The 21732-nt window shown below is 49.8% G+C and overlaps 2 protein-coding genes across 2 annotated transcripts; one reads left to right on the top strand and one right to left on the bottom strand.

The window, feature by feature from the left end:
• Positions 1–1191: 1191 nt before the first annotated feature.
• Guca2a (guanylate cyclase activator 2A) lies at positions 1192–7746 on the top strand. Its single transcript, XM_038335603.1, has 3 exons — positions 1192–5970; positions 6921–7128; positions 7515–7746. Exons 1-3 carry the CDS (start codon positions 5863–5865, stop codon positions 7577–7579), a joined length of 381 nt encoding a protein of 126 aa, XP_038191531.1. The 5' UTR covers positions 1192–5862; the 3' UTR covers positions 7580–7746.
• An 11404-nt stretch (positions 7747–19150) lies between these two features.
• Positions 19151–21170, bottom strand: Guca2b (guanylate cyclase activator 2B). Its single transcript, XM_038335517.1, has 3 exons — positions 21045–21170; positions 19961–20147; positions 19151–19294 (listed from the first exon to the last, which is right to left on the bottom strand). The coding sequence occupies exons 1-3, from the start codon at positions 21132–21134 to the stop codon at positions 19233–19235; spliced, it is 339 nt and encodes a 112-aa protein (XP_038191445.1). The 5' UTR covers positions 21135–21170; the 3' UTR covers positions 19151–19232.
• Positions 21171–21732: the final 562 nt, after the last annotated feature.

Genomic DNA, 21732 nt, shown 5'->3' with positions numbered 1-21732 from the left:
CAGGCCCCCCAAAGGTCCGAGGGCTTCTTCCTGTCCCATGCTTGAGTGATGCTTAAGTGGCAGGCATGGTCCTGGCTCAGCCATAGGTGTGAGGCTGTGTGTGTGTGTGTGTGTGTGTGTGTGTGTGTGTGTGTGTGTGTGTGAGAGAGACAGGCACCATGATGGCTGAATGAATGTCACTGTGTACCCTGTGTGACCAACAGATTTTATTTTCCATTTCCGTGTGTGTGTGCGTGTGTGTGCGTGCGTGTGCACATGTTTTCAGGTTTGTGTGTATGGACACACAGGTGGCTATGTGTTCATGTAGGTGTGCACACTTGTGGAGGCCCTGACTTGAGGTCAGGTCAGTAAGACGGGTTCTGAAACCCAGGGCTCGCTGATAATGGCTAGTTTTGCTAGCCAGCTTGCTTTGGGGATTCCATCTTCACCTTCCAAGGCTGCCAACCCACCCAGCATTATGTGGGTTCTGGAGATCCCAACACCAGTTGTTAGGGTTGCTCACAGATGGGAGGTAGAGGGACAGGTCAGGGGGGTGCGGGCTCCTTGGATTCTGCTTAGGAGCATCTCTCTCTCTTCCTGGGTCCTGTATCCTAGGTAACACTCATCTGGGATTGCGGTTCTTACCCAGGTGCTGAGGAGTTGGGCCCTTTGAGTCTTCTGTAGATATTTTTTCTCATCACCTGCCTGGCTTGTCTCTGTTGCCGCTGTCGCGGGTAGTGTTGTATTGAGCTAGATGGCAGACGTATACTTGCACATGCCCAGGCTTCCTCATCCTAGCGGAACCAAATCCCTTGTCATTTGGCCTATAGTCCAAATCGCTTCAGACCTCGGGGCCCGGCACAACTGATGCTTAAAGCAATGGAGAGAATACGAAGTTGGAGTCAGATTCTAGGGTTCCTTGTGAGCAAGACACTACATTCCCTGAGCCTCAGGATCCTCTGACATGGGAACACCTTACCTCAGACTGGTGTTGAGAAGCCAGCATGGCACCTTCTTCCTTACCTCCCTCCGTTCTAGACCAAGTTGCTAAACCAGCTGGTCTCCCTGCCCCCCACACCCTCACCCATACCTGCTGAGATGGGATATTCCCTTCCTTCCTGTTTGTTTGCTCACCATTTGCAGCTAACCAGTTACCCTCAGCCCACTACCAGAGCATCTCTACACAGTGGCTCTGCCCAGGTCTGTCATGAGGCAAGTGCCCAAGCCTGTTTGAGCCCTGCTGTGCTTCAGCCGTGGCCAGTTCTTCTTCCCTGGGCTCCAAGGTCTACATCCATCACAGACCACTTCAAATACCACTTCCACCAACAGGGATGCAGTAGCTGGCCTCGGAGCAGCCTCAGGCTTTCCCCTCATGCCTCCTAGCATGTCCCACAAGGAGTCCATGTCTTGTCTTGGCTTCAGTTCCTCTGTGTGTGTGTGTGTGTGTACAGCACTCCTGAGTGTGTGTGTCTATACACGGCACTCCTGAGGGTGGACACTCCAGCTGAGTCTCTGCTTCCTGTCCTCCAGGGTGGGAGGTTGCCTCAGTGAGATGCCTCCAGGACAGGGAGGAGGAGGCAGCTGCCGTGTGTGAGCAGAGCAGATGGTGAACGGGTGTCCATCATCTCATCCGGGCCAACCACAGGGGGATGACTCGGCTGGGCAAACAAGCAGACACACCCTCTCCACTCCCCAGCTGCCCCCTGAAGCATCAAGAGAAAGCGCCCACCAGTCTGGGGCCTGGGGGAGGGGGAACTGGGCTTGGGTTCTGGCCAGGGCCTCCAAGCCCCACCAGCTGCCACTTCCTGTATGACAGTGAGCACTCTCCGCTGCAACGTGGGCATTGCTGACTTGGCGGGCTGCTTCTCTGTCTTCCCTTGAAGGGGAAGTTTGTATGAAGCCAGGGGCAGTCCAGGAGGCCCTGTACTGTGCTGAGTAGATCAGGTTTTTCTTTGGCATTTGAGAAAATTGGATTCAGTTCTGGAATTTATAGCTATATGACCACAGTTGTCACCAAATCCACCTGGCAGTAAATCTGAAAAAATGTGCCTTCCCCTGGGCTGAAGTTGGCCAAAGCTTGTGTTTACACGTGTGCCGTTGGCCCCATGCCCTTCTGCAGTGCACAGTCAATACAGCTGTACCCAGCAGCCATGTGCGTGTGCACCCTCAGGAAGTCAGGGGTTCTTAATCTCACTTAGCTTCAGCTCAGCACCCCACCCCTCAAAATGGGATTATGCAGTGATTTCTTAACTCCTTTCCAAAGCTGTTAAAGAGGCTCAGCCACTGGTGTTCTCAGGCAGTTACAGCTTCCTGTGGGTTCCCGTGGCAACCAGAGATTGCTGTACCCTCTAAAACACGTTTACAAGCTTTACAGGTTGGGTTAAAATATGGACCACACCTCTCTCTCAAGGTCACACAAATCAGGCTTAGTGTGTTCAGGCCGTTTCTGGGCCTTCCTTGATTTAGGCCTGTGGGCAAATGCAGGAGTCCCCAGAGGGCTAAGTCTCTAGTAGACCTGACCAGTGGACACCAGGGAATCACAATGGGGTCACCTAGACACAGCCTTTAAGCTAGATCTGCTGGTCAGAAGGAATAGTGTTAGTCTCCGTGGAAAGCCCAGGGTACCCCCACATCTGGCAGAACCCCTCCCAACTTCCAGCAGTGGGGGTAAGGACCCGTTGTGTTGGGAGTAGGGGCAGTCCGACAGCCAGAGCTGCAGAACTATCTGACTGGGGCTTGGCCCAGTCAGTCTCAGGAATTGTCAGCCACCATTGTGTTAACTGCTGTGGATATCAATGCTTAGGGCAAGCCCTGCCACCTTCTGCATTCCCTCTAGACATGGTGGCATCCACTGAATTCCAGGCCTTTTCTGAGCACTGAGCATACAGCTAATGTTGCTGGCCTCACAGGCCTCAGAGTGTGATGGGAAGGCCTCTAGGATGCAGACAAGTGGAAGTGGTCTTAACTCCGGGGCTCAGGGGCCCCTGGAAGTTGCTAGAAAACACTGGAATCTGCAGTGGAACTGCCCTTTCCACGAATCTTCAGCACAGAAGCTGAGACACTCAGGTCATACGACTTTTAAAAGATGAAGCTAACGCCAAATCTAGAGACATCCTCCTGAACTCTGGCTTCTGCTCTCACTCCTGATTTTGAGATCCTGGTTGAGCAGTATACTCAGCGGGGGGCTAGATCATGACCTTGAGTGCCAGTCAGGCCAGGCGGTCTGGCTTTTCTCCAAGGTTTGGGGCAGCAGCTGGTTGTCCCTACATGGTGAAGCAGTCAGGTCCAGGAGATACTGTGGCTTGGAAGGCCGTGGAAGTGTGTCGGCTTGCCAGGAGAGGTGGTCTTGGGAATCCCAAACCAGAGTCATGAAGTGATGGAGCAAGGTATGCAGGGTGCTGAGGACAAGCCTCTGGATTCAGGGTGAAAGCTTAGGGTTCCAGGATTACAACTAAGGTTCAAGTTCTAGCAACTTCAATGCAGGCTGATGAGGTCATATGTTCCCTGAAAAAGAGACAGGGGACTAAACTCAGCTGGCCACAGGCTGAACAGGGACAGTAGTGGGAAGGGGAAGAAGAGGAGGTTTCTAGTTCTCAGAACAGAGTTGGTGGGCTTGGATAGGGCCAGACCCAGAGGGATAGGACCTCATAGCTACTTCCTCTTTACCACAGTGTGGTAACGCTTCATCCTAACAGGCACATGGAGAAGCTCCTGGGCAGGAGAGGCAGCAGGGATGGAAGCCCCTTCCCCTCGCCCAATCACAGCCAGACCTTAGGAGGGAAGACGAAAACAACCTTGAGCCAGAAAAGGGTTCTTCTAACACAGTCTCACCCTAAACCCAAATCAAATCCCAGCACAGTCTTGGGCTCCTACGTCATCCCAGGCCTAACCCAAATCATAAACTCAGCCCCACCTTACCTGCAACCTCACTGCAGATTCCACTCAAAGGAGTCCGAACCCAGCCCCGCAGCCTCCGTGCCCCTTAGTCTCCGTCGTAGACTATCCCACCCAGACCCAACTCTTAGCAGGAACTCCCAGCCCCTGACCGACTGTCTAGTCCTCGCGTTAGCCCAGCGCACCCCTCTCTTTCTTCCCCACCACATCATTCCTCCCATTGGCAGCGACAGTGAGCTCACCTCCAACCCAGCAACTGTATATCCGTGCTTAGCTGCACCCTTGTGGAGCACATGGATTTCACGTGTACTTGTCTGCAGGCACACAGACACACTGCTAACTGAAGTACACACCCACCTCCTCATATATGTATAAACAGACACACTTCAGGACAAATACACATTCTTTGGTGTTTGCACACATTCCTAGTATATACACATCCCCAAGTACACACACAGACACCTCAGCACACACACATTCATCCTTAACATAGACTCATATCATATACTCTTTAGTGTACAGGTGCATATGCAATCAGATACACCTTGGTTATGTCATCCTCAGACATGCATAAGCATACACATCAGCATGCTCAGTGCCTACACATAAACACACTCTTCAGTGCACACACAAACATGTTTGCACAAATCCCTTTCAGAATACCTACATATGTCCTTCAATACACACCTCAACATACGTACTCATACACATCTCAGTGCATACACACATACTCCTTCAGTGTACAGACATGACACTTCTCAGTGAATTCACGCATTTGCAGTGGGGGGTGGGGGAACAGAAGTCCAGTCTAGCTTAGGACAGCATTGCAGGACCAAATGTTTCCTGCCCCTGCTGCTGGGTTCAACACTTTATAGTCCCTTCTTCCCAGGCTCCTCTCCCATGCAGGGATGCTGTCCCTCACCCTGACTTTCTGGATATGCAGCCATTGTGGAGCAGCAGGAAGAAAAGGAGGCCCCAGGACAGCTTTCTCTCCAGTCCTGGCGCCCATACACCCTGGGTCCTGCGGTGGGCACACCCTGCATTAGGCATGTTCGATCCTAACGGGTCAGATTGAAGGGGCCCAGATCCGCATAGATCCATCTCAGCCACTGAGAGCAGGGTGGGGCCGGTCAGGGGCCATACTGCCTGAGAACCTGCTGTAGTGGGCTAGGCAGGTGGCCATCAGAGGAGACGGGACCAGGAGGTGCACCTTGCTGAAGGTAACAGGCACCTTCAGCAAGCGCTTCCTGTGTGCCAGGAGCTGCATGGGACACCTAGGGAGTCCGCATAGAATCCAGCACGAGGGCATCTGCCATCCGGGGAGGTATTCACATTGGTCTGCATCAAGAACCTGATGGGACAATGGGACTTGGAGGGCAGGCATCTGCCAGTGGCTCTGTCACATCAAAACCAGGCAGGTGGTGGGATTTGAACGCTTGCCTGAGAATGGCGGAGTTGAATCACCGAGACCAAGTCTGGAGTGTGTCTGGGTTGTGTGTTTCCAGTCTCCCCTTTCTCCTTTCTTGGCGCTCACTTTTCACAGCCCCCTGAACTTTCCAGGCCCAGCTCACCTCTGGCTCCTAGCAGCCCCTGTGGACAGATGTACCCCATCCTCAAGCCTCTGCATTGGCTTGAGCTCCCTGGGGAGACCTCCTGTCCCAAATGGAGATGCCTCTTTCATACTCCCCACCCCTATGCTAATGGCCCTGTCTCTGTTGTCATTGTCACAGTCGCCTTTCTGGGCCTCTTTCTTCAAGGGCAGGGCTGGGTCTACAGGGCCTGGCCCAGAGTAAATGCAGGACCCAGCCCAGCTGGGGGTCAAAGTAGTGCCCAGGGAGGGGCCGGGGCTCTGTTGATCTCTTATCTCCCAGGCTCCCTTGGTCTTATCTGATGGGGCTCAGCAGGCAGCAGATGAGGCTGACAAGGCCTCAGGGTTACTGAGTAACCCCAGGCTCTTTAAAAGTCTCCCTGTTTACCCTGGCACCCAGCATGGGCCAGTTCTCTGCGCTGCTCACTGCTGCCATGAACACCTTTTTGCTCTCTCTGCTGTGCCTCCTGGGTGCCTTGGCTGTCCTGGCAGAGGGGGTCACTGTGCAGGTATGGCTCCACCCCTACTTGATCTGACCCATTCTTGGAATCCTGAAACGAGGGAAGGGCTTCCTCTGGGACCCTCGAGTCCTACTAGCCATGCAATTTTCTCCTTCAAATGTGGAGGCTAAAAAAAAAAGAAATAATAATAACACTTGGAGAGACAGTAAGAACTAACAGCTAGGAGAGACAGTGATAGAGCCCGGAGTCTGGCTGCTCCCCTACTTGATCTGACCCATTCTTGGAATCCTGAAACGAGGGAAGGGCTTCCTCTGGGACCCTCGAGTCCTACTAGCCATGCAATTTTCTCCTTCAAATGTGGAGGCTAAAAAAAAAATAATAACACTTGGAGAGACAGTAAGAACTAACAGCTAGGAGAGACAGTGATAGAGCCCGGAGTCTGGCTGCTCCCCGTGTCCCACGGAAACCCGACAGCACCGGCAGGTGGCATTGTTGGTGGCATTTCACAGAACAGAAATGTGAGCTTCTCAAAGCTTCCAAAACAGCCAAAGCCCATAACTGGACTCCGATCTAGGTCTGGATCCCCTAGCTTACGCTCGCCTGGAGGACCAGGCTTGGTCCCAGGCATTGATTCCGCCTCATAGAGACCTGGATGGTTGGGCATACCTATCAGTGATAGCAGACGCAAGCTTGGCTGTCAGCAAACAGGGATCCTGCTTGCTCAGGGAGACCTCTGGGGTCCCTGTATTGCTTGTGGAGGTGGAGGTCCTCTGGCCAGAGAAGACAGCCTGGGCTAGCTTGCTCACAGGTCAGTCACTGCATCCCTGGCTCGCTACAGCTGCTTCCCTATTCCTTACATGAACGCAGAGCTTCAGGCCTCCTACAAGCCCAGAGCCACAGAGGTCTGACCTCATGCTGCCCCACCGATCATCCCCAGCCAGCCACCCAGGCTGGGGCCACCTGCAGCCTGGCCTCATGCTTCTGGCTGTCTCTTTCAGGATGGGGACCTCTCCTTTCCTCTGGAGTCAGTCAAACAGCTTAAGGACCTCCAAGAGGAACCAAAGCCCCAGCTGGTGAGTCACAAGAGGTTTGCCGCCAGGCTTGCTCAGCCTGTGACACCACCGCTGTGCAGGCACCCTGCCTTTCCAGAAGCTCTGAAGCTTGTCTGCAAGCAACCCAACGCCCAGGAGATCCTGCGGAGGCTGAGTGAGTGGCCTCTTGGCTAGTGACTGGGGTGTTCTCTGATTGGTGGTGCTTGAGGAGGCCCCGTACTCTGATTGGTCAGTCCTAAGAGGTACCCGCTGAAGCCCCTTAGAAAGGCCTTCCTTCGGAAGCGTGGGTTAAAAGGAACCCTGCGTCCCATCTGCTGATGGTGATAAGTCCATCTCCTTTCTGGGTAGAAGTTGCACTGATTGGCCGACTTCAGTAATTCATACGCCCCATTCGAGGCAGAAAGCCCAGAGGGTCAAGGAGACAGGATTGCTGGGATTAATCTTGGTGGCAGTTGAGAGATGTCCGGACTCTAGTTGGAGAGGGAGGGGCTATGAAGGAAGGGTGGCTGTCTTTCACCAGACGTCTTCTCTCTTGACCAGAGGCCATCGCTCAAGACCCAAACACATGTGAGATCTGTGCCTACGCTGCCTGCACCGGATGTTAGGATGACTTGTCTTCTCGGCCAGCGAGGAAGCCCCTGCTACCTTCTAGAAGCAAGTTCTGACAAACTCCCAGCCCCAGCATCTCAACCTACCCTGCCCATGCAGGGAGGAGGCTGAGGAGACAACTGCCTGGGGAGTCCTATCTGGGGGCTGTGCTAACCCTCGGTCAATAAACCAGACTCCTGTACTCGGTGCGTTCTGCCTCCGTTCCTTTCCTCGCTGTCGGTCTAGCAGTCCTACAGCGCTGTGGACACTCACCTGCCCTCAGAAAGTTCGGGTTCAGTGTGCCAAGTGGAAGGCTCGGGTGGCAGAGGACCACCTGAGAGGGTGAAATCTTGAATTTTCTCACATTCGCTGGGGTCACCAAGCCGCTAAGCCGTGTGTGAGGACAGGAACCTGTCAGAGCTGGTTTGTCCCATACAGGCATGTGACCGACCACTCAGGACCCGGCTCCCTCTGACCAGTCACGTCGCTTCTGCCCTTCTTATGATCCCATTGGAAGCGGCCCCTGCAGCTGTCTTCCTGCATGCCTAGTTAGGGTAGCAGCCAGGGTTCCAGGCTGCGTCCCCACGGCCTTTGCCGATCCTCCCCAAGAAGAATGTTTATATGCCTTGTCGTCATCTGTGCCTCTTGTCCCTCTAGCCACCCTGCTGATGACTTCTGAGTCTGAGGAAGTTGTTCCTGGCCTCACTTGGGGTGGATTCCACCCTCACTGATGACTGCTGAAAGAATACTGTGTGGGAGGAAAATTCAGGACTCTGGGTCCCAGCCTCTGGTCTTCCACACCCTGTGTGATGTTAGGAAAACCACTCCCCTTCTCTGGGCTTCAGCTTCCTTCTCTGTGACAATATCTAGCTCCAGGCTCCCAGTTCAGGCCTGATATCAACATAAGAGGAGTCCTTTAAATGGTTTTTAAAGAAAACAAACGGCAAAATCAAGGGTCCAGGCAGAGGTGACCATACACAGCAGGGGAGCCACGTAATTACTTAGTAAGAATATGGGGGACAGAGAAAGAGGCTGCCACTGGGGTTTGTTCTGGGAGAATGGGAGGAAGGGGAATTATCAGAGAGGGCTTCAGACTTCGCCTGGAATTCAGAAGATACCATAGATTCTTGCTAAGGCCGGGAAGCTTTGCAAGGAGAAGGGTTCTTCGTTATCCTGGGGTCTGCAAAACCAGTATGGATTTCAAAACCAGTATGAAGTAGGAAAGAAGGGAAACTTCCAGAAGGTAGGGATGGTGAGAGGATGTAGGGGCACTGGGGTAGATCCGTCTACGCAATGTGGCACATGCGTGGGAGGCAGGCAGGCCAGAGCTTCACCCTGACTCTGAAAAGCCCTGCCCCCTCTCTCTGAGGCTTCCTTTCCTTGTGTGAAAATGGGGTTGGTGACAGCTGCTGAGGGATTTGTCAAACTGTATGGAGGACAGAGTCATTTAATGCTTCAGTGTTGGAGCCAGATTCACTGATTGCGTTTGGGCAGTAAGACTCAGTTTCTCTGTCCACAAAATGGATATCCTAAGAACTGCTTTGGCCTGCTATGGTGGGACCCACAATGGCTCCCAGGATGCAGGAGGTAGAGGCAAAGGTTTAGGAATTCAACGTCCTCCTCAACTCCTAGCCTGAAACCCTGCCTCACAAACAAAGAGATGAAAGTTCTACTTTGTGGAGTTAAGTGGAGATTAAACAAAGTCATACTGAAAGAGTTCTTTTTTTAAAAAATGAAGATTTATTTGATTTTTGATGTGTCTTAGTGTTTTGTCTCCATATTTGTATGTGAACTACATACATGCCTGATGCTCTTGGCAGTCAGATGAGGATGTTGATGTCAGTTATGGATGGCTGTGAGCCCCTGTGTGTGTGCTGTGAACTGAACCCACGTCCTTTGCAGGAGCAACAAGTGCTCCTAACACTGGGCCATCTCTCTAGCCCCCCGAAAAAGTTCTTAAAGCTCCAGCCACCATTTCCCTTTTCTTTTAGATGTGTGTATGTGTGCATTTATCATGTGCATGTGTGGGTGTCTACACCACATGAGTGTGGGTGAAGCCACCATGTGGTGCTGGGAGTCAAACCCAGGTCCTCTAGAAGAGCAGCCGGGGCCCCATCACTCTTCCCCCTCTCCTACTTGTCCTCGGAAAGGTACTGGAACAATTGTAGTACTGAACTGAGACAGTGAGAGTATAATTTTCTCTGTTTGCTGAGGGCACAATCATATATAAAGCTCCAACGAGCTCGCCTAAAAAGCTCAATCCAGGAAAAACAGACAATCCAGGAAAACGTCAGGATGCAGAATCACATTTCTACACTAACAATAAGCTCCCCTGAACACAAAAGCAAGGAGATTCCTGTCACAATAGGAACAGTACCGACAATGGCAACTTAACTCTGAAACAATGGAAGACAAGAAGCGAAAGATCTAGATATTAAAAAGTAAAAAGAAAAAAAGAATGAAATTGAAAGGCATCTTATTTGTTCATGGATTAGAAAAATAAAAGAAGTTTTAGACATTAGAATGCCCACAGGACCTGAGGTTCAATTCCATACAATCCTTATCAAAGTTTCAAAGATAATTTTTACAGAAATAGAAAAAAATCTGAAAATTCCCTATGAATTCATACAAGACTCAAATACTCAAAAATCTTTTTGCTGTTGTTTTAATTTTTGAGGCAAGATTTATGTAGCTAAGGCTGGCTTAGAACTAATTGTGTGGGTAAAGGTGACCTTGGCCTTAAGCTCCTCCTGCCAAGTGTGAGCTACCACGCCTGGTTTATGTGATGCAGGGTGTGAAGCCCAGGGCCCTGTGCAAACACTCATCAACTGAGCTATACTCCAATCCTAGTCAAAGCCACCTTAAGCAAAATGAGCAAAGCCAGGCTAATGACACTGTACTAGTCTAAATAAGAAATGTCCCCCATAGTTTTGGGGACACTTGAACACTTGGTCCCAGTAGGTGACGGCATTGTTTGGAAAGATTTAGGAGGTGTGGCTTTGCTGGAGGATGCATGACACTGGGGGTGGGAGGACTTTGAGAACTTCCATCCTTGCCTGTGATAGTTTCCCTTCTCTGGCTGTGGTGAAGGGTGTGAGCGCACAGCAACCTGCTCCAGTACCATGCCCCTCACCTTCTGCCTCTCTTTCCTAGCATGAAAGTCTCTTAACCTTCAGGAATTTTAAACTGAAAAACTTTGTTCTGTAAGATGCTTTGGTCATGGTATTTTTGTCACAGTAAGAGAAATGTAACTAATAGGCATATTATCTTGCCTCAAAAATACTACAAAGCTATAGTAGTCAAAACAGCATGGTTCTGACAACCAACCAACCAACAAACAAACAACCCAGGCAGAAGCCAAAGGAACACATACTACCAGGGAAGAAAGTTATTGTGCGTTCACCCAACTATGAACCCTGTGAGATACTGGTGCCATGAATGTTAGGGGAATACCAACCCCGTTCTGATTGGATTTAAAGTCCACTCCATATAATGGAATGCAAGCTTCATACTGTTAACTGGGCCAAAAATTTCATTGCTGGCTAGGTCATAGGCCATAGGCAGATAACCTGATGCTATTTTTCTGCGAAGTGGAAATAGTAATAAACTGCCCTTGAAGGTCTTCTCTTTATCTCCATAGATAAGTGCATCTCTCATCTCAGAGAGACTTCTCCTTTTTCAGTAGCAGATGATTAATACAGAGACCAATGACCAGTCATTGTGTAGAGAATAAGAGACTATAGAGTGCTCTAAATGGGACATCTTTCTCACAGCCCCCACTCCAAGGCCTGGGGATCATCACAGAAGAGGAGCAGAAAGATTGTAAGGACCGAAGGGAATAGATATTTGTAGAAACTGTATTTTTTTCCAAATGCAAATGCAAGGTTTCATTTATTATGTATGGGCTAGCATGGGTCCCCTGCCTCACATCACAGTCTGACACAGCAGATGGAGGGAGAAAGACCCCATCTACTATTGTAAGGGGTTTATAAAGACAAAAACCACAAGACAGGCACAAGATTACAGTTTCAAAGTACAAGATTGCTTATCCTATATCACAATTGGTTAAAGGTTAGGTAAAGTTTAGTTGTTAGTTCCTGATAGGCTATTATTTTCCAAGGGGGATAGCAACAGGCCCCTGGTCACATCCTTTGGACATTTGCTGACCCTTTGCTAACTGCAGGGGCTTTGAAACAGCATTTATCAGACAAGACAATGCAGCTGCAGACGTGAACTTGCAGCAGCTGGGACTGCATACACAGGCCCTACAGAAGATCAAGCTGGCCAAAATCAGCATGGACTGGGGAGGGCTTTATGAAGTCCCACCCATAGCTAAGAAACTATTGGCAGCTGGTGGCTACTGGGGAAGGGAGAGTCAGCTTTCTTCAGGGATGCTGCCCCTGAGAGCTTACCCATGGTCCGGTGACTACCTACAATTTAGTACATGCAAGCCACATTAAATAGACTCAGTGTGTACTTAACCAAAAACAGAGGAAGAGAGCACAAGAAGTTGGTAGGAGGAGATGGAGAGATGACTCGGGTTAAGAACACTGACTGCTCTTCCAGAGGTCCCAGAGTTCAATTCCCAGTAACCACATGGTGGTTCTCAACCATCTGGGATCTGATGCTCACAACCATAAGTGGCTCAGTTCCCAGCAACCATATGGTGGCCCACAACCATAGTGGGATCTGATGCCCTCTTCTGGCATAAAGTCAATAGAGCACTCATATACATAAAATAAATACATAAATCTTAAAAAAAAGAAATTGGTAGGAAAGTATGGACAGGGATAGAGGAAGAATAGGAGGAGAGGGGATGGAATGGATTAGATCCAAACACACTGTATGCATATATGAATATCAAATAAAATATTAAAAAAGAAGCCACTGGAACACTAGAACAGACCAGAGTGCCCAGAAATAAATCCACACTACCCAAATCATACCACGAGGAAATGATAGATTCTTCAATAACTGCTGCTGGGAAAACTGGCTGTCAGTATGTAAAGGACTGAAACTCGACTCTCACCACCCACAGAGGCAAAACAGCTCCAAGACAAGACAAAAGTGTAAGACTGGACTGTGTGTGTACTGAAAGAGAAAGTAGGAGGACCCTTCTTGTCATTGTTCTTGGTCAAACACAGACAGAAACGAAATCAGACAAACAGGAGGACCCCAAACTCAAAAGCCCTGGACATCCAAGCAAACAACTGAATAGAGAGCTACGTGGAAGAAAGTTTGTGTGACCTACGCATCTGACAAGGGATTAACACCCAAAGCAGAACAAAATTCAAACAGTCCAGAAGACATGGAATTAGAAAATGGCTGCAGGCTGCAGGAGACATTTCTCAGAAGATATGCAAATGGCCCACAGGTGTGTGTGTGTGTGTGTGTGTGAATGTGCTCAGTGTCACAAGCCACGGGGAAGGGATGTTAATGCCACAGTGCATCATTCCAACATGGGGTAACGTGGGAGCTGGAGAGTCAGCGCCCACATGGAAGCTCCATTTCCAAGGGATCTGACTCCCTCTTCTGATCTCCAAAGTCACCAGGCAGACACATGGTGCACAGACATACATGCAAGCAAAACATACATACAAAATAAACAAATCTACAAAAGTACAGGTTAATGATAGTACTAGGAAGGATGTGGAGGGAAGGGAAGGTGATATTAATGCAGCTCAGTTGGTAGATTGCTCAACGAGCCTGTGTGAAGTCCTGGGTTTATGTCAGCACTGCATAAACCAATCACGTGGATGTCTATAATCCCAGCACCGAGATGGTGGAGTCGGGGGGATCAGAAGATCGTGGATGTGATGATTTGGAGGCCATCCTGGGATACACGACACCCTATCTTAAATATGAGAAGGACAGGTGTGTAATTAAATACAGGTGTGACATTTCACTTGTATTTTAATAAGTAAAACTTGCCAGAGGATAAGAAAAGTAAAACAGCCACACTGACCAGTCTTACAGATCAGGCAGCAATAACACACACCTTTAATCCCAGTAGCCACATTAGCTTGCCATGGAAACCAGGTGGTAGTGGTGCACACCTTTAATCACTACCCTAGAGAGGATTATAAAACAGGAAGGAGACAGCTCTCAGACAGTGTCATTCTGAGATTCCTGGAGGCAGGATCGCCATGTCAGACTGAGGTCGAGGTAAGAGCCAGTGGCTGGCCACTTTGCTTTTCGGATCCTCAGGTTGAACCCCAATTTCCCTCTCTGGGTTTTTATTAATCGTGCATCATGGGTGAGTGACCCACCTGCCAGCTGAACTGCCCCATTCTCTAGATTTGGTTTCCAAGGACCCATCCCACAGCCCTCCCTCCACCTCACTGCCCACCCCACCCCTACCCACGATGCCAGCAGACTACACTGCTCAGGTGCAGGCCACACCAGTCAGAAGAACAGGTGTAGCACCCCAATCAGAGCAGAGACACCCCCTGCTACACCTAAGGCCAAGATAGCCACCAGAAATCAGACCCCAACTCAAACAGGTTCAAGTCACACCAGCCTCCAGAAATCTAGGCCACAAGGACCAGAAGACCAAAGAGGAAACAGAAACCAAGAATCAGAATACCCATTCAACAAAGACAGACTCGGAAATCGACATCCCAAGCCTAGATGCCTAAACAGCAGTGTGAGAACACAGTCAATAACAGAGAGGGCAATATGGCGCCACCAGAGCCCAGCTAGCCTACAACAGCAAGACCTGGATATCCCAATGCAGCTGACGCACAAGAAAATGACGTTAAAGACAATTTTGTGAAGACAATAGAGGTCCTTGAAGAGGAATTGAAAAATAGTCCCTTAAAGAAATTGAGGAAACAACAAACAAAAAATTGGAGGAAATCAAAAAAATCTATTAAAGAATGCCAAAGAGCCAAGAAAAAAAACCCAAATAACCAGGTGAAGGAGACCATTTAAGACTTGAAAATCAAAACAGAAGCAATAAAGAAAACACAAACTGAGGGAATTCTAGAAATGGAAAATCTGGGAAAGCAAACTGCAACTACAGATGCAAACATCACCAACTTACAAAAGATGGAAGAGAGATTCTCAGGCTTTGAAAATATAAGAGATAAATAAATTCATTGGTCAATGAAAAATTGAACAAAGTTAAGTCAAGATCAGATAAACAATTTAAATAGACCTATAACCTCTAAGGAAATAGAAGTAGTCATTAAAACTCTTCCCCCCTCCAAAAAAGCCCAGGACAAGAGGGTTTTAGTGCAGAATTCTACCAGACTTTCAAAGAAGAGATATTACCAATAATCCTCAGATTATTCCATAAAATAAAACCAGAAAGAACATTGCCAAATTCACTTTATGAGGCCACAGTCACCCTGATACCCAAACCACACAGAGATTCAATAAAGAAAGAGAAGTACAGACCAATCTCTCTCATGAATATTGATACAAAAATGTTCAATAAAATACTTGCAAACTGAATCCAAGAATACATATAAAAAGATCATCCACTCAGATCAAGTAGGCTTCATCCCAGAGATGCAGGGATGGTTCAACACATGAAAATCTGTCATTGTAATCCACCTTATCAGTAAACTGAAAGGAAAAAGCCTACATGATTATCTCATTAGATGATGAAAAAGCCTTTGAGAAAATCCAACACCCCTTCATGATAAAATTTTGAAGAAGTCAGGAATGCAAGGGACATACCTCAACATAATAAAGCAATTTACAGTAAATTTATTTATAGCCAACATCAAATTAAATAGAGAGAAACTCAGAGCAATTCCACTAAAATCAGGAACAAGACAAGGCTGTCCGTTCTCTCTGTCTATTGAACGCAGTACTTGAAGTGCTATCTAGAGACTAAGACAACAAAAGGAAATCAAGGGGATACAAACTGGAAAGGAAGAAGTCAAGTATCATTATTTGCAGACAATATTATAGTATATATAAGTGACCCCCAAAATTCTACCAGAAAACTACTGCTAATCAAAACCTTCAGCAAAGTGGTTGTATATAAAGATGACCATGCTACAGTCCCCAACCCAGAGAGGCTAAGTAACAAGGAGGGATTAAGGGTAAGGGGATACAAGGATCTCTTTGGAAAAGAGTAATGGAACAGATTTTGAGGATGGACTGGCAGCGAGCGGAGTTGGGAACAGGAGGAGAAAATACTGGGAGAAACAACTGCATTTGGGGGGGCATCTCGGGAAGGAGGTGGAAACCTAGTGCAGTGGAAACCACATGGAAGCTAGCAAAAAGCTAGGGTTGCTCTAAAGAGTCTACAAAGCGGCGAACACACAGCTGTTGTAAGAATTTATTCAGCCAATAACTTTTTGGGTACCAGCCCGTTAGGGTGTGGTTTGAGGTGCTACATATGGATTGATATAAGTACATATGAAAAGGATGCTTGCTCTCTTGGGTGGTGGTTGGAGTCCTGTTTGCAGCATCCAGCACCCACAGAGTAGAGGACCCAGACTCTCTGCCCTTATTGTGAATTGTGAGTTTTTTCTCAAATAAATATTTGTTATCCTTTATTCTGGGCTCTCGTGGATTTCCTTAATTACACCTACACACAGCCTGAACCGGCCATCTTCTGTAGCCAGGCAATACCTCAAGTGAAGGGATTGGGACATCAACCTAGCCACAAAACCTGTGATTTACAGTTAGTCCTGCCTGCAGTGTTCTGAGACCGGAGCCTAGCAGAATCCTCATCAAAGAGACCAGAGGGACTTCATTGAGCAACTAATGGGAACAGAGGCAGAGTCCCACAGAAAACAGGCAGAGCTCCGGGAGTCCCGTGGAGGGGTAGGAAGGATCAAAGCAACCAGAGAGGTCAGGGACACCATGAGAACATGGCCCACGTCTGACCGGGTGTCTTGGGGGCTCACAGAGATCAGGGAGCCAGTAGGGATCTGCCCTAGATCCTCCTCATATATGCTATGGCTGAGTAGCTTGGTGTTCTGGTGGGATCTAACAGTGGAAACAGGGATTGTCTCTAACTTTTTTGCCTGCTTGTGGGACCCCTTTCCTCCTACAGGTTCACCTCATCCAGCCATGCGTTGATGGCATGTGCTTTATCGTGCCATGTTGGGTTGATGTCCTCAGGGGCCTGCTCTTTTCTGAGGAGGGGAGACAGGGGTGAATCTGAGAGAGAGGGGAAGTGGGAGAGACTGGAGGGAGGATACTGCAGTCAGGATGTAACATATGTGAGAAGAATCAAAACAAAAGCAAAAAAACCACTGGGGGGAAAATGACTATTTCTGGGGAAAGCAGCATAGAGCCCTCCCTCCAATTTAAATGATAGAACCATTGGCTCAGCAGCTCCACTTCTGGGTGCGTAGCCATAGGACCTGAACGCCGCCCGCAGTGAAGCTGTCTGCACTGGCATGCGCTGTTCTCAACAGCCGAGGCCTGAGAAAGTGTGTTGCACACACAGTGGAATAGTGCTTAGCCCCCAACAGAAGGGAAGCCTGTCACCTGTGACAAAGGCAAGGCTTGAGCAAGTTGTACCTGGTGAAATAAGCCAGGGACAGCAAAGACAAATTCTGCACAGCCTCTCCTAGAACAGGAATCTGAAAAAGACTCAACTGTCATGCAGAGGGAAGAGTGGCTGCCAGGGATTGGGGAGAAGGGAGAAGAGAAGGAAGAGGAAGAGGAAAGAGGAGCAGGAAGGGGTGGAAGTCTAGCTCTGTGCGCTAGACCTCAGTTTGCGAGCTTTGGGAAAGGGGCTAGAGGTTGAGAACTCAGACTCAGAGATGGACCAACACACAGAACTCCCAACGCTGGTTCCGAAAGCCCCCTTTATTGTGTTCAGGGGCAGATTATATAGAGATAGCCACGCCCCAGCCAAACCCACCAGAAACCACTCTCCTGCCATCAGGAACTCCTGAAGGTCTCGTGCTCAGAGCAGCTGTAGGCACTCAGATCAGGGGATTACAAGCAATTCAGGATCTGGGGTCTCACTGCTCCCAACACCTACAGATGATGTTCAGGATCAAGTTGGATTTGAGAGGTGTGCATGGTGGGACACAGCAGGGCAAGAGGCAAGGTCAGAGCAGGGCTGTTGTTCCGTGGGCAGAAACCTGAGGCACAGGCCAGGAAGTGAGAAGGAAGAGCAGAATGGGCAGCAGGGTTGGGCACTGTCTGTGGTCCCAGCTGGCCCTTTATACCAGCCTTCCTCCCTCTCAGATGCTCAGGACAACGACCAAGCAGCAAACACACCCTGTGGGAAATCCTGCTCCTAGGAATCCCAAGCACAATGCCTGACTGGAGTGAAGGCCTCAGCTCCCTGGGCCAATTTCTTACCCTCTACCATTGTTCAGGCCACAATAGAGCACCAGTCACAGCCTGTGTCCCGTATGTACCCTGCAGGGGAGGAGACACCATCTGGATAGAATTCCCATTGACCTTAGATGGGACTGTGTTCCCACTACTCACGGGACATAGATGACGGTCTCACTGGGCCTGGCCTTTGGTGTCATCATCCACAGCCCAAGGATGTAAAGGCAATGTCAGGGTGGCCAGAGTATGGACTGTGGCATCCTGGGAAGATGTTGCCTGGCCACTCTGACAAGACTGTGACCCTGTAGGGATGTTCTTTTTGAATAAAAGGAGCTAGCCACAGCAGTGTTACTAACTTCTTTAGACTGATGAAGACTCACTGAGTTGTTTCTGCCCACTGTTTAGAAAGGTGAGTGGACTGGATATGGTGGTGCATGCCTTTAACCCTAGCACTCAAGAAGCAGAGGCAGGTGGATCTCTGTGAGTTAAAGGGCAGCCTGGTCTACAGAGTGACTTCCAGGACAACCAGAGCTACACGGAGAAACCCTGTCTCAAGAAAAACCAAAACCAAACCAAAAAAAAAAATGAAGAAGGAGGAGGAGGAGGAAGAGGAAGAAGAAGAAGAGAAGAAGAAGAAGAAGAAGAAGAAGAAGAAGAAGAGGAGAAGGAGGAGGAGTGGAGTGAGGCAGTTGTAGGAGTAAAGAAAGAAGACATCATATAGTAGTCATCTTGATCCTCGATGGTTTTTGTTCTGTTATTCTTATTCATAATTTCTTACTCCCTCCCATCCTCCTCCTCCTCCTCCATCCTCCTCATCCAGATCCCTAAGAAGAAGAAGAAGAAGAAGAAGAAGAAGAAGAAAGGTGCATGGATCTAGAACACACTGGGCACAGTACAGGGTAGAGTCCCAGCAGGCTGTGGAGAGCAAAGTCTCCTGTCACTGGACTTGGGAAGGGCACCAGTTGATGACACCCCATCCCAAACATACCCTTGCCCATTCCCAACTACTCTGTCAAGAGCTCTAGCCCTGGAGCTGGAAAGCCTTGAGTTAGCCCAGGGTGGAAAGTCCTATGAGTCTGGGCTACTCTGGAATCCCTCACCTGAGAAATGGGTGCCATGAGTCAGCTCCTCGGGCATGGGAATGTGGGTGGTAATTCCCATCTTCTTTTCTTCCCACTCAGCTCCTCAAGATGAGCCCAGAAAAGAACCCAGGGACACTCAATTTTGTGAATATTATCTTTATTCAGGTGCCTGGAGGCCAAATTTGCCAGCCCTATGTCCCATTGCCCTGTCGTGGATCCAGCTATGCTGGGAGGGTGGTGATTGCTCCAACGATGCCTGAGTGTGGATGGGGTGGGTTGGGGAGGGGTAGATGTCTGGAGTGGACTCAAGATACCCAGGATCTTTTCAGCTGCAGCCAGTACAGGCGACATTTATACACAGCTCGCATTCGTCGGTGGCGATGGTCCCTGTGTAGGGAGAAGGCAGGTTAGCTGAAATTGGACCTTGGGGGTCAGTGGTCACCGATGCTGTTGGCCAGGAGCTGCTGGGGATAGGGCCTGATGATCTTCCTTACAGAGACCCAGAAGCTCTGGACTCAGACTGAGGGGGTCAGGGCCTGGATTTCTCTCTGCTGTCCTTCCTAGCAGAGACTGGGCAAGGAACTTTCTCTCCTGGTCTGAGATTTCTTATCTGCTACACGGGCTAAGAAACCTGACCTGACTACTATAGAAAGGGGCCTGGGCAAAAGGATCAGGGCCTGCTCAGAGCAGGGACAGAACTACTTGTAGATTGGACCAGCCTGTACCCTGCTCTTCTGCATCCTTCTGATTTCAGTTCAGCTGTCACTTCCCCAGGGAGTCATTCCAAGCCTGATCTCGCCAGATGGATCAGATGGAATCATGTTGGTGTCTTCCCAGAGTCCCTCCCCACATTTGTGAGGTCTTTGAAGAACTTCTCAGGGCTGTGGGATTTGGGCAGTTCTAGGGAGGGCAGGGGCCGTAGCCCTCCAAACTTCCTGTCCATAGCCAATGGGTTGCTTAACAAAACCAAGTGATGGTGGAGAGGAGGGGTAGGATGCACATAGAGGGGCAGGAAGACAGCAGGATTGGGGAAGCGGTGTGTGGTGTGCTTACTCAAGGCCTTGAAGATGCTAGCAGCTTCCTGGGAGGCACAAACAGGCTGGAGGTCCACGGGCAAGGCTGGGTCATGGCACACATCGGGTAGGAGGCTACTGGTTTTCAGTCGGGGGTTGGACATCTGCTCCTTCTCCAACTCACTCAGCTTCTGCACCGATTCCAGTTGTACTTGGAAGCCATTGTACTATGGAGGTAGGAGGGAAGAAAGGTCATCAGGCTCTGGCTAGGAGCAGGCAGTGCCATGAAACTGGGGTCATCAAAATCCCACGGGTCCTCTAGGGTATTCTTTATGCTCACAGAGAGTCCAAGCCACACTGGGAAAGCAGCTGGGAGGAGGGAAGTGGAATCTTGGTTTGTGATCTGCCACCAACAGCACCGGAAGCCTCCTGTTGCAGGCAGTTTACAAAAGGCTGTGGAGCACTGTAGGTCACGTGGCATTAGGCACAGGCAGACCCTTGCTCGCTCAGCTCCTGTCTTCACCTCCATCTAGCTGTCTGTTTCTTCCCCATGTGACCTGACTTTCCCCCGTGGAAGCCTGGCACCAAGAAGACAGCTTACAGATCCTTTCTCTGCTCTGGCCTGGGGACTCTCTGGTGAGATGGATTCTCAGCTCCTCCTAGACCCTTTTCTTCTCCTGGGAACCCTGCCAGGCACAGATGCCAACCTACAGTTGCACAGGGTTAGCAAGACCAGCAACATCCTGCCACACAGTGGCCAGGCCTGATTCCATGTCCCGCCCATCTGATAGTCCCTGGAAGGACACAGAAGCCCATGTTCCCTTCTTCTGGTCTTTGCTCTGTCTAGAACATGTTGGCCTGGGCCTGGCACTATTCATCCTTCAGTGAGCACAAAGGCCCCTGCCAGGGAAACCCTTCTGTGACTTGCTTATGTGGGTAAGCCCAGGGGAGGGGGCACAAGAGAGGGTCTCTTTCCCTCTATGCCCCCCTAGGACTGACCCTGGCCTGGTGCTGTTGACACCTCCTGCAGCCTCCATCTAGCAGGTGTCTCAGTCTAGACTGGCTGCTGGGCTGAGCCCAGGTCCTTCACCCAAAGGGTAGGCTGGGTGGGTGGGGGGTCTCACCTTGATGTAGACGGATTGTGCACCCTGCAGCAGCAGCAGCAGGACCATGGCAGCCCACAGTTGGCTCCCTGACATGGCTCTGACTCCCATCTCACGCCTCTGGATTCCAGCTTCCTCTGCTGTCCACCTGGCTGCTACCTGCCTCCTGGCCAGCAGCCCCTTATAGGCCAGGGTCCAGAGCTCTGGTCACTTATTAACTGTCTGACTGGGGTGGGGTTGACAGAAGTCTGGCTCTTTGACAAATTCAAAGTTGGTTCCCAGGAAGGAGGTGGGGGCCATGAGGGGAATCCAGAGCGGGTGGGAACAGGGTCTGCCAAGGGCTCGTCATGAATAGCGTTCTATGGAATGACCTTGGGCCTCTTCACGTTCCGTTCTCTCCTCCACACCTGGGAGGAAGGGATGGTGAAAAGGCAAGGGAGCACCACCAGGTGAAGTGATTTGCCCCAGGTCAAAGTGACTCCATCCTTATGTTGTTAGCCCAAGTCAGCCTCGCGTTCTTTGAGTGAAGCAGGCGGGCAAATGGCTCAGAGCAAGGCGGACGCACAGGCTGACCTCGGGACTTTCCAGTACTAACTTCACCCAAGTCCAACATCCTGCTCCAAAAACAGAACGACGAATAGAAAGACCAGCCTTGTAATAGGCAGCCTTCTGCCTGCCATTTCCCATCTGTACCCGAGTACCCTGGGTT

The sequence above is a fragment of the Arvicola amphibius genome, chromosome 6 (assembly GCF_903992535.2).
Source record: "Arvicola amphibius chromosome 6, mArvAmp1.2, whole genome shotgun sequence".
NCBI classification, from domain to species: domain Eukaryota; kingdom Metazoa; phylum Chordata; class Mammalia; order Rodentia; family Cricetidae; genus Arvicola; species Arvicola amphibius.
The sequence above is the reverse complement of the archived record's forward strand: the minus strand, read 5'-3'. Positions and strand labels throughout refer to the sequence as shown.